Below are 13,018 nucleotides of genomic sequence, written 5' to 3'. Positions count from 1 at the left end.
CTGAATCCCCTCTCCTCACGCACCCTGAAACAATGGTCTCTTGCCTCTTCAGCAGCTCCAGACTTTTTCCCAGACTCCCTCCCGGCTAGCCGTGGCACACTAACCCCCTACAGGCTTTGTTCACGCCGCCAACCCCAGTCCCCTCCCTGCGCTCTGACCGAAGCCCGAGCCTCAGCTCCCAGCCCCGGCCGCCCCGGCGGGTGAGCAGACAAGCCTCTCAGGCTGGTGAGTGCTGGTCGGCACCGATCCTCCGTGCGGGAATCTCTCCGCTTTTCCCTCTGCACCCCTGTTGCTGCGCCCTCCTCCGCGGATCCGAAGCTTCCCCCTCCGCCACCCGCAGTCTCCGCCCGCGAAGGGGCTTCCTAGTGTGTAGAAACCTTTCCTCCTTCACGGCTCCCTCCCACTGGTGCAGGTCCCATACCTATTCTTTTGTCTCTGTTTTTTCTTTTTCTTTTGCCCTACCCAGGTACGTGGGGAGTTTCTTGCCTTTTGGGAGGTCTGAGGTCTTCTGCCAGCGTTCAGTAGGTGTTCTGTAGGAGTTGTTCCACGTGTAGGTGTATTTCTGATGTATTTGTGGGGAGGAAGGTGATCTCCACGTCTTACTCTTCCGCCATCTTCTCAAATCTTCCAAACAACTTTTTGATTGCCAAATGCTTTTCAAACTTGAGTGTAGTGGTTCTCAAACTTTTGGTCTCAGAATCCCTTAAAAATTGAAGACAGTGAAGAATTTTTGTTTATAAAAGTTGTATCTATAGATTTTTAATATATTAGAAATGAAAACTGAGATTTTTAAAATAATATTTATTGACTTATTTAATAATAAAAAACTCAATTCGTGTTGATATAAAAACTTATTTTTGTGAAAAATAACTACTTGCCAAAACAGAAAAACTACTGAGAAATGTAGCATTGCTTAACATTTTTGCAGATTTCTTTAATGTCTGGCTTAATAGAAGACAGATGGATTTTTATATCTGCACATGTCTTTAATCTGTTGCCATATGTTGTTTTAGTTGAAGTTTATGGTGAAAATCTGGCCTTGCATAGATATATAATTGAAAAAGGGAGTCATATTTCAATAGCCTTTTAAAATAATTGTGCATCTTCTTTGGTAGTTCACCAAAACTCAACATGTAATCGTTTTTTAAAGGTTAGCTGCAATGTGGAATTTGTAATTTTAATGAACTTTTCATACTGTTACGTTCCATCCATTGGGTGGGTCTTTGAGTGGTTTCTTGAGTGTGTCTTTCACCCACGCATGATTTTATAACATTATGCACTTGTCTTTGGAAAATCTTGGTTTGAATTATATGTAAATTCTCCATATACTGTCACGTTGCAATCCACAATATCAGAACTCTTATTTGCTAATATCGCTGCTGATCTCATAAAAAGAAAAGTCAGTGAGTATTGGGAAGCCAGATTCTATTTTCCAAAATTTCTACTTGAAAGCTTGAATTTTATCATTGGCAACAAATTCTGTCAGTTGCTTTCCTGGACGGGAACAAAGCAGTTCATGTTCAAGAAAATGTCTGCCAAATACCCGAGTCCAAATAATCATAGTTTCTCTTTTGGTTATACTTTCAGTGAAAGTGAAGAAACAGCTAGTTAAGCTTGCACCTCAGTCTTCCAAGCGTTTTCCCCTGAGACACCAATCATATTTCCGTTGACATTAGAATTGCTTTATGTATACTTCCCATTCTGTCACAGTGAATAATAAAACAACATGTACTCAAGGGTCAAAATTTAAATAAGATTAATAATTTTTACTGCTTCATCAGGGATATTCTTAAGTGGAAACACTGTTGTTTTCTTTACTACCAGTGCATGGCAGTGAAGTGTATAATGATGCCTAGTGCAGTTTTGTGCCACTGCCTTGATTCAGACGGAAGTACCAGCAGTTTTACCCATCACTGTATACCATCAGTGCCAGCTCAACACAATGAAAAGATCATATGACATCTCAGGAGTTATACAAAAATAGTTTGATCTCACACACTTCCCAATAGGAGCATAAGGCCCCCAAGGCATCCGCAGACCACACTTGGTGGAGAACCTCTGATTTAGTGGAACCTTTGGTTGCACTGAAATATGAAACTTACTTCTTCTTTCTGAAAACGCTTCTGTTTTCTGCATCCTCTGTATCCCGAAGTCATAACCTTTCCTAGGATCCAGTACTTGGGGAGAAGGTAGGGTAGACAGGAAGATCTGGGATTAGTTTCCTTTGAGGCTCAGTACAAATCCTGAAACTTATTCTACCTACTTTAAAGGACTCTTCACTTTTCTGGGGATTCCTGGCTCTCCTCAAATGGCAATGCTGCTGGCCCCAGAAGGGTGCCTCCTTAAAGAATCCTAGATGCTTGGTGTTACCCACAGTACCGTGATACATGACACCTGAAGCAAAACTGTGTATCATTGGGCTTACGTTACAGATGATATCCTATTAAATGTGTCAGGCATTCTTCAAGTCCCAGTCTCAGTTCACTATGCTCAGGGCACATCAGTCATTTTTCTACTACTTGAATAAGGACAAACTTATTTCTACCTCTGTGCACTGTGCTAGGTTGGGCCAGTGTGGGCCGTTCAGCTCCATCCGGTCAGTCAGGGTCCATGCCCACCCTCAAAGGCCTTGAAGTTGGCTTGGCAGAGACAGAGCAGAAAATCAGAGAAATGTCGCAACACTATGATAGAAGGGTATCCAGAGAAGATTCCCAGGTGCTGTGATGGGAGGAACACAAAGTGGGGGACCTGGCAGGTGTGCACAGTAGTTAAAAGGAGGACTGGTGATGTTTTAGCTGTAATGACCCATATGGGAAAATAATCTAAAAAAGAGGAGATATATGTATATGTGTAACTGATTCACTTTGCTGTACAGCAGAAACTAACACAACATTGTAAATCAACTCTACTCCAATAAAAATGTTTTAAAAATGATAAAAAAGAAAAAGAGAAAAAAAAAAAAAGATGAGTGATTGTTTATCAGCCAGAGAAATCCTGACTGCAAACCCTAAGCCATTTCCGTATGCAAAATTGGCTGTCACTGAATGAAATACCATATTAAATGCGATTATAAATCTCTGACCAATGAATCAGTGATCACTTTGCAAAAATTATAGTGTGTATTCTTTTCCATTGCATATTTCACTGCTAAGAATGAAGAAATTCTCAATCATAGACCCGAGCAATATATTTGATGTCTTAGCTACTTGGACTTCTTAGTAGGAATTAAAAAGACAGGAGTAGGAGTAAGGAGGAAACTAACTTTAAAGAACTCAGGATGTAAATTTCTCTAATTTACTGTAAATGGATAAATCACCTAAGTCTTTGTAGTATAGACATTGAAATTTAAAGTATTTTTTATGGTTTTCCTGGATTTAACTGATTATCTCTCAATGGGCCTTTTAAAAAATATGATTTTCATAGAAAATGTACTTTATATTAAAGCACTTTTTTTTTTTTTTTTTTTTTTTTTTTTTTGCGGTACGCGGGCCTCTCACTGCTGTGGCCCCTCCCGCCGCGGAGCACAGGCTCCAGACGCGCAGGCTCAGCGGCCATGGCTCACGGGCCCAGCCGCTCCGCGGCATGTGGGATCTTCCCAGACCGGGGCAGGAACCCGCGTCCCCTGCATCGGCAGGCGGACTCAACCACTGTGCCACCAGGGAAGCCCTATGTTAAAACACTTTTATTCACCAGCATCCTCTAGATGTAATTATTGCTTACCAACAGTTCTTCCATTGAAAGATACTGGCACAGTGGCATACCATACAGCCATTAAAAAGGTTGAGGGCAATCCATTTCTACTGTCGTGGAAAGATGCCAGTATAAGATAAATTTAAAGAGAAACTAGCAAAGTTTCAGAAAAGTATGTAAAATAAAATCATTTTTGAAGCAGAAAACTGTATGTAAGGATTGATATTCAGGCATGTACATGCAGATATACATATGAAGTGGGGAAAAAGTCTGGAAAGACACACCCCAAAGTGTTTCTTATGGTTACCTCGGGTGGTGGAGGGGGTTTGTCGTAAAGGATAACTTTCCTTTCTTAACTGTTTATTTTTCTGTAGTCTCTGTTTCTTTTTTACAGTGTGTATTCCTTTAAAATTGGATGTACTATATTAGAATAATTCAAATTTAAAAAATCATTGGGAAGACATTAAAGCTATAACATAGATAAGATACAAAAAATTCAGAGTAAAATAAGTATTTAAAGTTTTGAACTGAATGAGGGAAAAAAATCCAGACAGAGTTAAAAGTCTGTATTTTCAGACATAGTTTACCTTTTCTTAAACTTTGTTATTATGTAGACAGACTGATTGATTCTGCTTTTCAAGTGAAAAGCTGAATCAGCTCTGTTCATTCTAAATGGGCACTTAAAATCCAGTAAGAAAATGAATACTGTCTACTTAGAACAGTGCATGAGCTCATTTTTTTAAAAAACCTCCTCCAAATCTTTGGTTTGTGCTTATCTTGGATGATGATAACAATAATGGGATGTAAAACAGCGTCTATCCTAACTTCCAGTAAAATTCTTAAATTAGTTACTATTTTATAGGATGCCTTTTATAATAAATATAGATGTTACTCCTACACTCACATGAGTAGAAATCCTTCTAAAACCTTTTTAGTCCATATCCCTAGTCCTAAAAACTCCCCAACAGACGACTGTCTTTCAATATTAAAGTTCTTGATGAGAAAACAAACCTCTAAAGCTTCCGGAAGTATTCCATTTCACTGTATAACAGAAAGAATATTAAATTTTCACACTGTTGGAAATGATACAGAGAAGAGTTGCAAACCAAAGTCTATATCATTTGTATTAGCAACTTTAAGCTGAAACTGAGATAATTTGTTGTTGTCAGGTTATATCTGCAAATCACAAGTGTTTAAGGAATAGGCAAGTTTAAAATATTTGGGGGAACTCATTTCCTTTATTTATTAGCATGTTATTAGCACTTACTTGCCCTAGGAAAATAGCAAAACAACTACACCTTTCATATCCTTTCTGTGGTGTATATTCAGAGATGCAAATGGTCATGATGATGATAATAATTATAGCTACTAAAGTGTGTACTTACTATAGTAAGTACTTATTATGTGCCAGGAATGGTTCTCAGAACTTTACATGTATTAACTCATTTAGTCCTCATGACAATTATATCAGGTGCTATTATTGTTCCCATTTTATGGATGAGGAAGCCGAGGCATAGGTAAGTTACCTAATTTGCTCAAGGTCACACAATTAGTAGGTGGAAGAGTCAGGTGATAAGAGACGTGTCTTTCAGCCATCATACAATACACCCTCAACAGGCGTGGTATTTTTCCTTGCAGGAACTCTGCTTCCAGTTCTCCTTCTAACACCCCAGCTACAGCATGCCTATAGCAAGTTTTTTCAGAAGGAAAGTAGTTCACCAATTAAATACTTAGTGGTGGTATTCAGGCGATGAACACCTATTGATGATTTTACAATGTGCAACATGCTGAGTGGGAAGTTGTGAGTCTTAAGTGGAATTTGCCAGTGTCCATCACCATCCCAGAATGAGGTCTCTTTACATTTTGTCTTTTGAACTAGTGCCCGTCACTGGAATGAAGCACTTCTAGAAAACATTCCCCCGCCCTCCACCGCTCACACCCCCCAAAACTAACACAGCTCCCCTTGAGCTGGTGCCTTCACCAAAGCCACTTTCGTGTCTCTGAATCGTTCAAACATATTAGCAGCATGGAGACCGGAGTTCTGTCCGGGGAGGTGTACAAACATGTCTGCAAGGTGTTTCCTCCTCTACAAAGCGCCCCCCTTGGTTGCAGCTCTGACATCCCTGAGGGCGGTTGAGCAGTGCTCTGAGAACCGACTCCTGAATCTTTTAGGCCGTGGCTTCTCACGTGGGCACCCTCAGAAGAGCTCTTTCCCATCCCATCCTGGCCAAAAAGGGGACAAGGGTGTTGTCATTGGTACCTTCTCGTTGTCAAACTGTACGTTGCTCCACTACAGAAGGCCTACTGTTCTTTCCTGCAGAACAGCTTTGCCTGTGTTTAGGGCTCAGATCTTGTCCATGGGTTATTGGGAGCACATCATGGATATTGAGGAGTCTCTCTCCTCATCAAGTATGCACGATGAATAAAGGGATGCAGTGTGTTGATTAGATTTTAAATAAATTTTGTTTTCATTAATATAAAAAATGTGCATGCATATCCGGCAGAGTGCAATCAAATGAACCAGTCTAAAAAGTTATTTCATGCAAATTAAAACAAAAATGTGATAGCAATTTTTCCTTGTATTGGCGAAAAAAGTAGAAAATTTGATAATATCAAGTGGGGTCACTCTTTTACGGGGAATTGAAGGTAATCAAAATTTTAAATGTGTGTATGCTTGGATTTCCCTGGTGGCGCAGTGGTTAAGAATCCGCCTGCCAATGCAGGGGACACGGATTCAAGCCCTGGCCCAGGAAGATCCCACATGCCACGGAGCAACTAAGCCCATGTGCTACAACTACTGAGCCTGTGCTCTAGAGCCCTCAAGCCACAACTGCTGAGCCCGTGTGCCACAACTACTGAAGCCCCTGCGCCTAGAGCCTGTGCTCCACAACAAGACTAGCCACTGTAGTAAGAAGCCTGCACACCACAACGAAGAGTAGCCCCTGCTTGCCGCAACTAGAGAAAGCCCGCACCCAGCAATGAAAACCCACCACAGCCAATAAATAAATAAAAATTTTTAAATAATAAAATAAAATAAAATGTGTGTATGCTTTAATCCAGAATGTTGCTTTGGGGAATCTATCCTACAAAAATACTCACCTATGTATACAAGAATCTATGTTTAATATAACTTAAATGTCAGAAAGGGAAGAGTTAAATAATGGAGTATGAATGCACAGGGGTACAATGCAGGTGTGAGAAAGGATGACGTGGATTCATTTATACTGATGTGGGAGGATGTTCCATGAACTATTGAGGGAAGAAAAGGAAGTTGTAGAATAATGGATGTAATATGATACTATTTTTGTAATAAACATTAGAAAAAGCTGGGAAGATCCACCAAATTGTTAACAGTAATTAACCCTTGGTGAAGGAGGGGGTATGAGAGGAAAGACTTACTTTTTACTATATACATATATGTATATGTATACATATACACTAATATATACATATACACTAATACATATTAGTGGTGGTTTTTTACAAGTGTATATTGTAAAATGCACTTGTATGCATACATATATGCATACATTATATGTATACATATATACTACATATACACTAACATGTACATATACATATACACTAATACATATTACTGGTGGTTTTTTACAAGTGCATATTACCTTAATACCTTTTAAACAAAGAGTCCAAAGTTTTTGAACCATTTTAAATCAACATCAAGAATTTGTAAAAGCAACTAGATAAGAATTGCTCCTAATACCTCAGCTACTCCTGGAAATACATATACCAGTTCTCAGGACAGTGCCTGTTACACAGTTTGTCCTCAGTAGTAGTGACTTGTAACTAGTTATAAATCGTACTTATAGCTCATACATTCTATTCCTTACATCCTTAGATTTTAGATGGGTTCATTTTAGCTGGAGATGAATTTTGGATTAGTTGAAGAGTGTTCCTTGTTGTATTTTAATGCTCAAGGACACTATATACAGTATTAACATCCTGAAATCATAGCATATTATCAAAGTCATAGTTGAGAAAGTGATTTTACAGGTTTCTGTCTTTCTCCTAAATCATCTCTCTGTTGAGAGTTGCATGTTTCCTCTTCCTATATTTTTCCAAATTGACATTTAAGTTTCACACAAATTTCTCTTATTTGAGGGCCATTTTTAATAAAAATAAAAAAGGTCATTAATTCAAGGGAGACTATAAGTAGAGAATACCAAAGTTGTTTAGATTTAGGTATTGGGTGCTTGGCAAACTCTTAAGCAACATGATTTGCTCCAGGATCCTGCCCTGGAGTGGACCCAATACACATTTGTGTTTCACATCATAAACCGCCCAGCTATGGGTGGGTGGCACCCTGTTGTGTGTTACTTCTGAGGAGTTGATGTCACAAATATGCTTTGGAGAAATATAATAACCTATTCTATTATTTAGTAATGATCGATAATTGATTATTTCTTTTAATTATGTTTTTTGTGATACCATGTTCAGTGAAATTTATGTGTGCCTATATAAATACCTGGCAAATTCTTAGAATAATTTTATTCCCAGAACATTTATACCAAAAATACATGCTTTATTGTATGTATCATTATTTAGACTATATTTGCCTTCTTGAGTTTCAGACCAAATAATCTTTTCTAGTTCCCCAAGACATAATTAAATAATTTCCATTATGCAACTGTCAGTCTCATGCAATGTACTCAGACTTCAAGGGCCTTTACAGATATCTTTTTGTAAATCTGCAATTGTTTGTCTCAATTGAAAATACATTTTTTAGAAGGGTCATGGGGCTGCTTTCTGTTTCTTGATTTCTGCCTAACTTTTTTTTTTTTTTTTTTGCGGTACGCGGGCCTCTCACTGTTGTGGCCTCTCCCATTGCGGAGCACAGGCTCCAGACGCGCAGGCTCAGCGGCCATGGGGCCCAGCCGCTCCGAGGCATGTGGGATCTTCCCGGACCGGGGCACGAACCCATGTCCCCTGCATCGGCAGGCAGACTCCCAACCACTGCGCCACCAGGGAAGCCCGCCTAACTTTTATAGACAGTTTTTATTTCCTTTGTTGTTTATACCAATTATTATTTTAGACCTTATGAAATATTCAGTGGTCTTAAAACTTGAAATGTTTAGCCTAGTTTATAAAGTAGTCACTGAAGGATAAGCATAGTGATTTGGACTTCTTACAGCATTAAACTTTGTACTGCTGTATACTGCTTGATTGGACCCTGTTTATGTATTCATACACAAAAAAGTCTCTGATGGAGGGAAACAAGCAATAAACAAAAAATTATTGTTTAATATCAAAGAGATGATAAATACAATAAAGAAAAAATAGGATATTGGACTCAAGAGTAGTGGAGGAAAGGCTGCTGTATTAAAAATAGGATGGCCCATAAAGGCCTTTCTTATCAAGATAACCTTGGGACAGAGACCTAAATGAAGCAAGGGCACAAGCCCTGGAGATACCGGGCAGATGAGATTTTCAAGCAGAGGGAATAGCAAACGTTAAACTCCAAAGTGGGTACACTCTTGGAATATTCACGAAAGCATAAGGAGATCAGTATGACCAGAGCAGAGCGAGCAAAGGGAATAGGAAGTCCGAGAGGTGTTAGGGCCAGATCACATAGGGCCAGATCTTGAAGGACAGTTGTGAACACACAGGAGAGGTGATCTGATTTATGGCTGAAAAGGATCACTCTGGCTGCACGTGGACAGTAGTGAAAGCAAGGAGATCAGTGACTTCAAAATTTTTGGATGATGACCACCGCAGCCCCAGCAAGAAATACATTTTGCAACGTTATTCAATTCCACTTTATTCGTCTTTCATATACTTGAGTGGTAATGTTTCCTCTGACTTAACAGTTTCCTTGTTGTGGGCTGAATAGAGGAAAACCATTGTTGTAACTTGAGTATAACAGAAAGATTCGTGGCAGGTTGTTGCCCAAGAAATACTGCCCAAGTGCATATTATCAATGCAGTGAACTAGAGACTGAGATACCATTTCCAGAAGGCTCAGCACAGGTGAACCCTTACTCTGAGAGCCCTCCCCCCAAATTTTGGAGGAATTCAAGACTCCCATGTGGGGTCAGGTCAAGACTAGAATAGTCTTAAGAACTAGGATGGATGCTGCTCTGCAATCCATTGATACTTTTTGGGGTAGGGTCAAGTAATGTGTATTGCACCATCCTTAAATCTTGACAGCCCCCCATTGGAGAACTGGTTTCAGGAGAAGAGTAGTCTGGGTGCATGGTGGGCTCTAGAAACCCTCAGAAGAGTTAGGCTCACTGCAGCCAGTCCCCAGAGTGGATACTTGGGAAGTGACTGCATACATACCTTGGATTTCCTCTGTTAAAGGAGAGACTGTTAAAGAAATAAAAAGTTTCACAAGAAATCCAAAGATTAAAAACATGCCATGAGACCTTCACTGTCCAGAATTCTTTAAGATATTTTAGGAGTATTAGCCTAGTAGTAAATTGCAAAGAATGAAAAATGCAGACCTGTAATATATGGTCCTTTCAGGCAGACTAAAGATTTGATACCAAGAATAGATTTGATCTTTTTTTTCTCCCATAAATAATGGTGTCTGTAGATAATATAGAAGGATGATATAGAAGGTTGATATCCAGAGCATAGAAAATGGTCAATGTAACAAAACTTCTAGATTTGAGTTTAAGTAAAATTTTGGTCAACATAAATGTATTTTACCAACGGTTTGTTTTGAAGAGGATTATTTTGAGGGGTAATTATATTCATGTTTCACAGTAGGATTTGGGCAATACAACTGTTATGTCTGTGCAAAGTTTAATAGTTGACAACAAAATACCTCTGGAAATGTTATTTTCCTGTGGCTATTAACCTGCACAGAATAGATATTTGTTAAAACATTTGTTAGCTATTATATTCCATGTTACTCTAATAGGATTTAAATTGTGTGGGCTTATGTGTGTTTAGATGTAGATGTAGACATAGGCATACATATAGATATATACTGATGCCCAATACTTAGACCACTGTCATTATTGAATAACGTAATAGTAAACATTTTTAAACTCTTCTAAACCTCTTATTTTTGACTATGGAAACATTACATTTTGAATGCTGATTGCTGATTCCTGCCTTTTCTACCGAGGGCAGTAATAGGATGCTTTAGACAAGAAAAGCTTTTAAGAAACTTTTTACTAACCACTTAATAGTGGGGAAGCTTCATATGTGTCAGGAGACTCCACTCCCCTTCCTTCCCTCAAACCTGTATGCAAACAGAACATCCCATACCTGAGCACAGCAAAAACCAGCAGGACATCCTAAAGTAGTATCTTCCATGTAACTAGAAATGAAGCATTCGTCTTCCACTGAAGAGGAAAAAAGTTGCCTCATTGAGTGAGGCTTAGGGATAGGACAGAAGTATTATTGAATCCATTCCTTGGTAATAAGTATCAAACAAAAAGTTTAAACACTTAATAGCTTGTTTTCCAGATTTATAAAATATGTATGAATGTCATAATGTCTGTTAATGCCAAAATGGCTTTGTCAGACTGTCCCTGGTTTCAAAATGCTCACAAATATCTTCTCTCCCTCTCTCCCTCTCTCTCTCTGCCTCTCTTACCAGAATTTCAGAAATGGAGTCCTATGCCCTACTAGTTTTTTTACTCTATATCAATCTCAAGAAAGCATTAGAGAAATGATATTTCTTTTCTGTCATTTGTTTTGCCTCCCCATCCTGTCTTTTAAAAAAATAATAGCAGAAAATTTAGATTAGTAGCAGGGAATCAAAGAGAAAAATGGCAAGGAATGTGTAGTAGAATTGATGTAATATCCTCAGAAATATTGAGGGTAGGCCACTTATTTATCTGGGTAATGCTCACTGAGACAATAGGACTAGATAATGGGAAGGCATATTCAAAACTCTTTGGGGACATAAAATCATACCTTATTTACACTTCTAATAATTTTTATTCTTACCTTCCCAGGCTCTAGCCATATGGCCATTAAATCATAACAAAGCATAGATCAGGAATTTGAATACTTGATCATCATGAAAATTAATCTAGAAAAGTAAACAAATAAAAATAAATCAACCTTTTACGACCTTCAAGGCCTCCTCCCTAAATCCTATTTTCATGCAATGCCAAATCACCAAATATGCTTATTTATACCACCAATAGTCACAGTTATCATTTAGATAAACTGATAAATGTGGAAATTCTAGAGAATTTGCCAGATAACTTTTTGGTGGATAACTTTCTGATTTCATTCTAAATTATTGATTTGAACGTTTAAGCTTCATATTTATGCAGCTTTTTTATGACTGTCCTGCTGGAAAGTATTTTGTATTCCTTAATACTGTAATAAACCATGAGAACATAATTAGATGGAATATATAAGACTTTTCATCTTTTCTATTTCTGTTCAAATAGAAATATTTGCAGAATAGTCACTGAAGCAAAACTGAGTTTTCATGTTTAATCTTTTTTGTATGTGACCCTTATCTCTTGTTTCAAAATTCAATGGTGTTTGTAGTTAAGAAGTTGTTTTCTATTGAAAATAATCATTAACAGGCCTAAGCAGTATTCTGCATCATTTTTCTTTCAGTTGATTTTAAGAATTATTACAATGAAACATTTTTTAAAAATCTCAATATATTAATTACAGATATACATATAGTTATTTAAAAATATATATCAGAGCTGGCTTTAATCTTTGAAGTGTGTTGCTATCCACTTTGATGTGCAGGTCATCTCACCTGTTTTTTCTGTTTTTTTGTTGTTCAAATGTTCAATCCAGGTTCTACATGGTCAGCTATTATGAGCGGAATCACAGAATAGCAGTTGGAGCTCGCCATGGTTCAGTGGCCCTGTACGACATCCGGACTGGAAAGTGTCAGGTAAATAAATCATTATGACTTCCTCTCCATAAAGTGCGCAAGTTATTGAAAGGAGTGAGAGACCAGCACTTCACCAGTTGACGTGCTGAGCTGCTGGAACATTATGGATAATGCTAAAGGGATCAATAGTTTAATGAAGGACTCAGAGAATATAGACCCCTACTGTCTTTACTCACTGGGAATGAAGAGTTGCCACAGATGGGTTCATAATAGAGCCTTGAGTAAGGTGGTACGCACTACTCACAAACCACTTTGCAATAAATCTTTTCTTCTTTTAAACAAAGTTCTCTGAATTTCTTATTTTTGCCTCGTTTTCTGCAAAAAAATTGGTGATACATTATTATGATTAGTGGCTAAACAAAAATTAGTTTTCTGACTATGTAAAATGAGATCTTTAGCGATTATAAGACAGTATTCTACTCAGAGTTCAAGAAAGGCAGAAATCATAATGGCATTTAGTGTGGATCTGTAAGGAAACTGA

The 13,018-nt window shown here is 38.2% G+C and overlaps 1 protein-coding gene across 3 annotated transcripts in view; it reads left to right on the top strand.

Annotated features, from left to right (window-relative positions):
- WDR7 (WD repeat domain 7) overlaps positions 1 to 13,018 on the top strand; it is a 375,654-nt gene that overhangs the window by 289,049 nt on the left and 73,587 nt on the right. For all 3 annotated transcript variants that reach the window (XM_029222033.1, XM_029222024.1, XM_029222014.1), the window contains one exon: positions 12,438 to 12,537. In XM_029222033.1, coding sequence (XP_029077866.1) covers positions 12,438 to 12,537 — 100 coding nt within the window. The remainder of the gene's footprint in view (positions 1 to 12,437; positions 12,538 to 13,018) is intronic.

The sequence above is a fragment of the Monodon monoceros genome, unplaced genomic scaffold, assembly GCF_005190385.1.
Source record: "Monodon monoceros isolate NGI ecotype Baffin Bay Population unplaced genomic scaffold, NGI_Narwhal_1 Super_Scaffold_1, whole genome shotgun sequence".
Classification (NCBI taxonomy): Eukaryota; Metazoa; Chordata; class Mammalia; order Artiodactyla; family Monodontidae; genus Monodon; species Monodon monoceros.
This window is presented reverse-complemented; position numbering and strand designations above follow the sequence as displayed.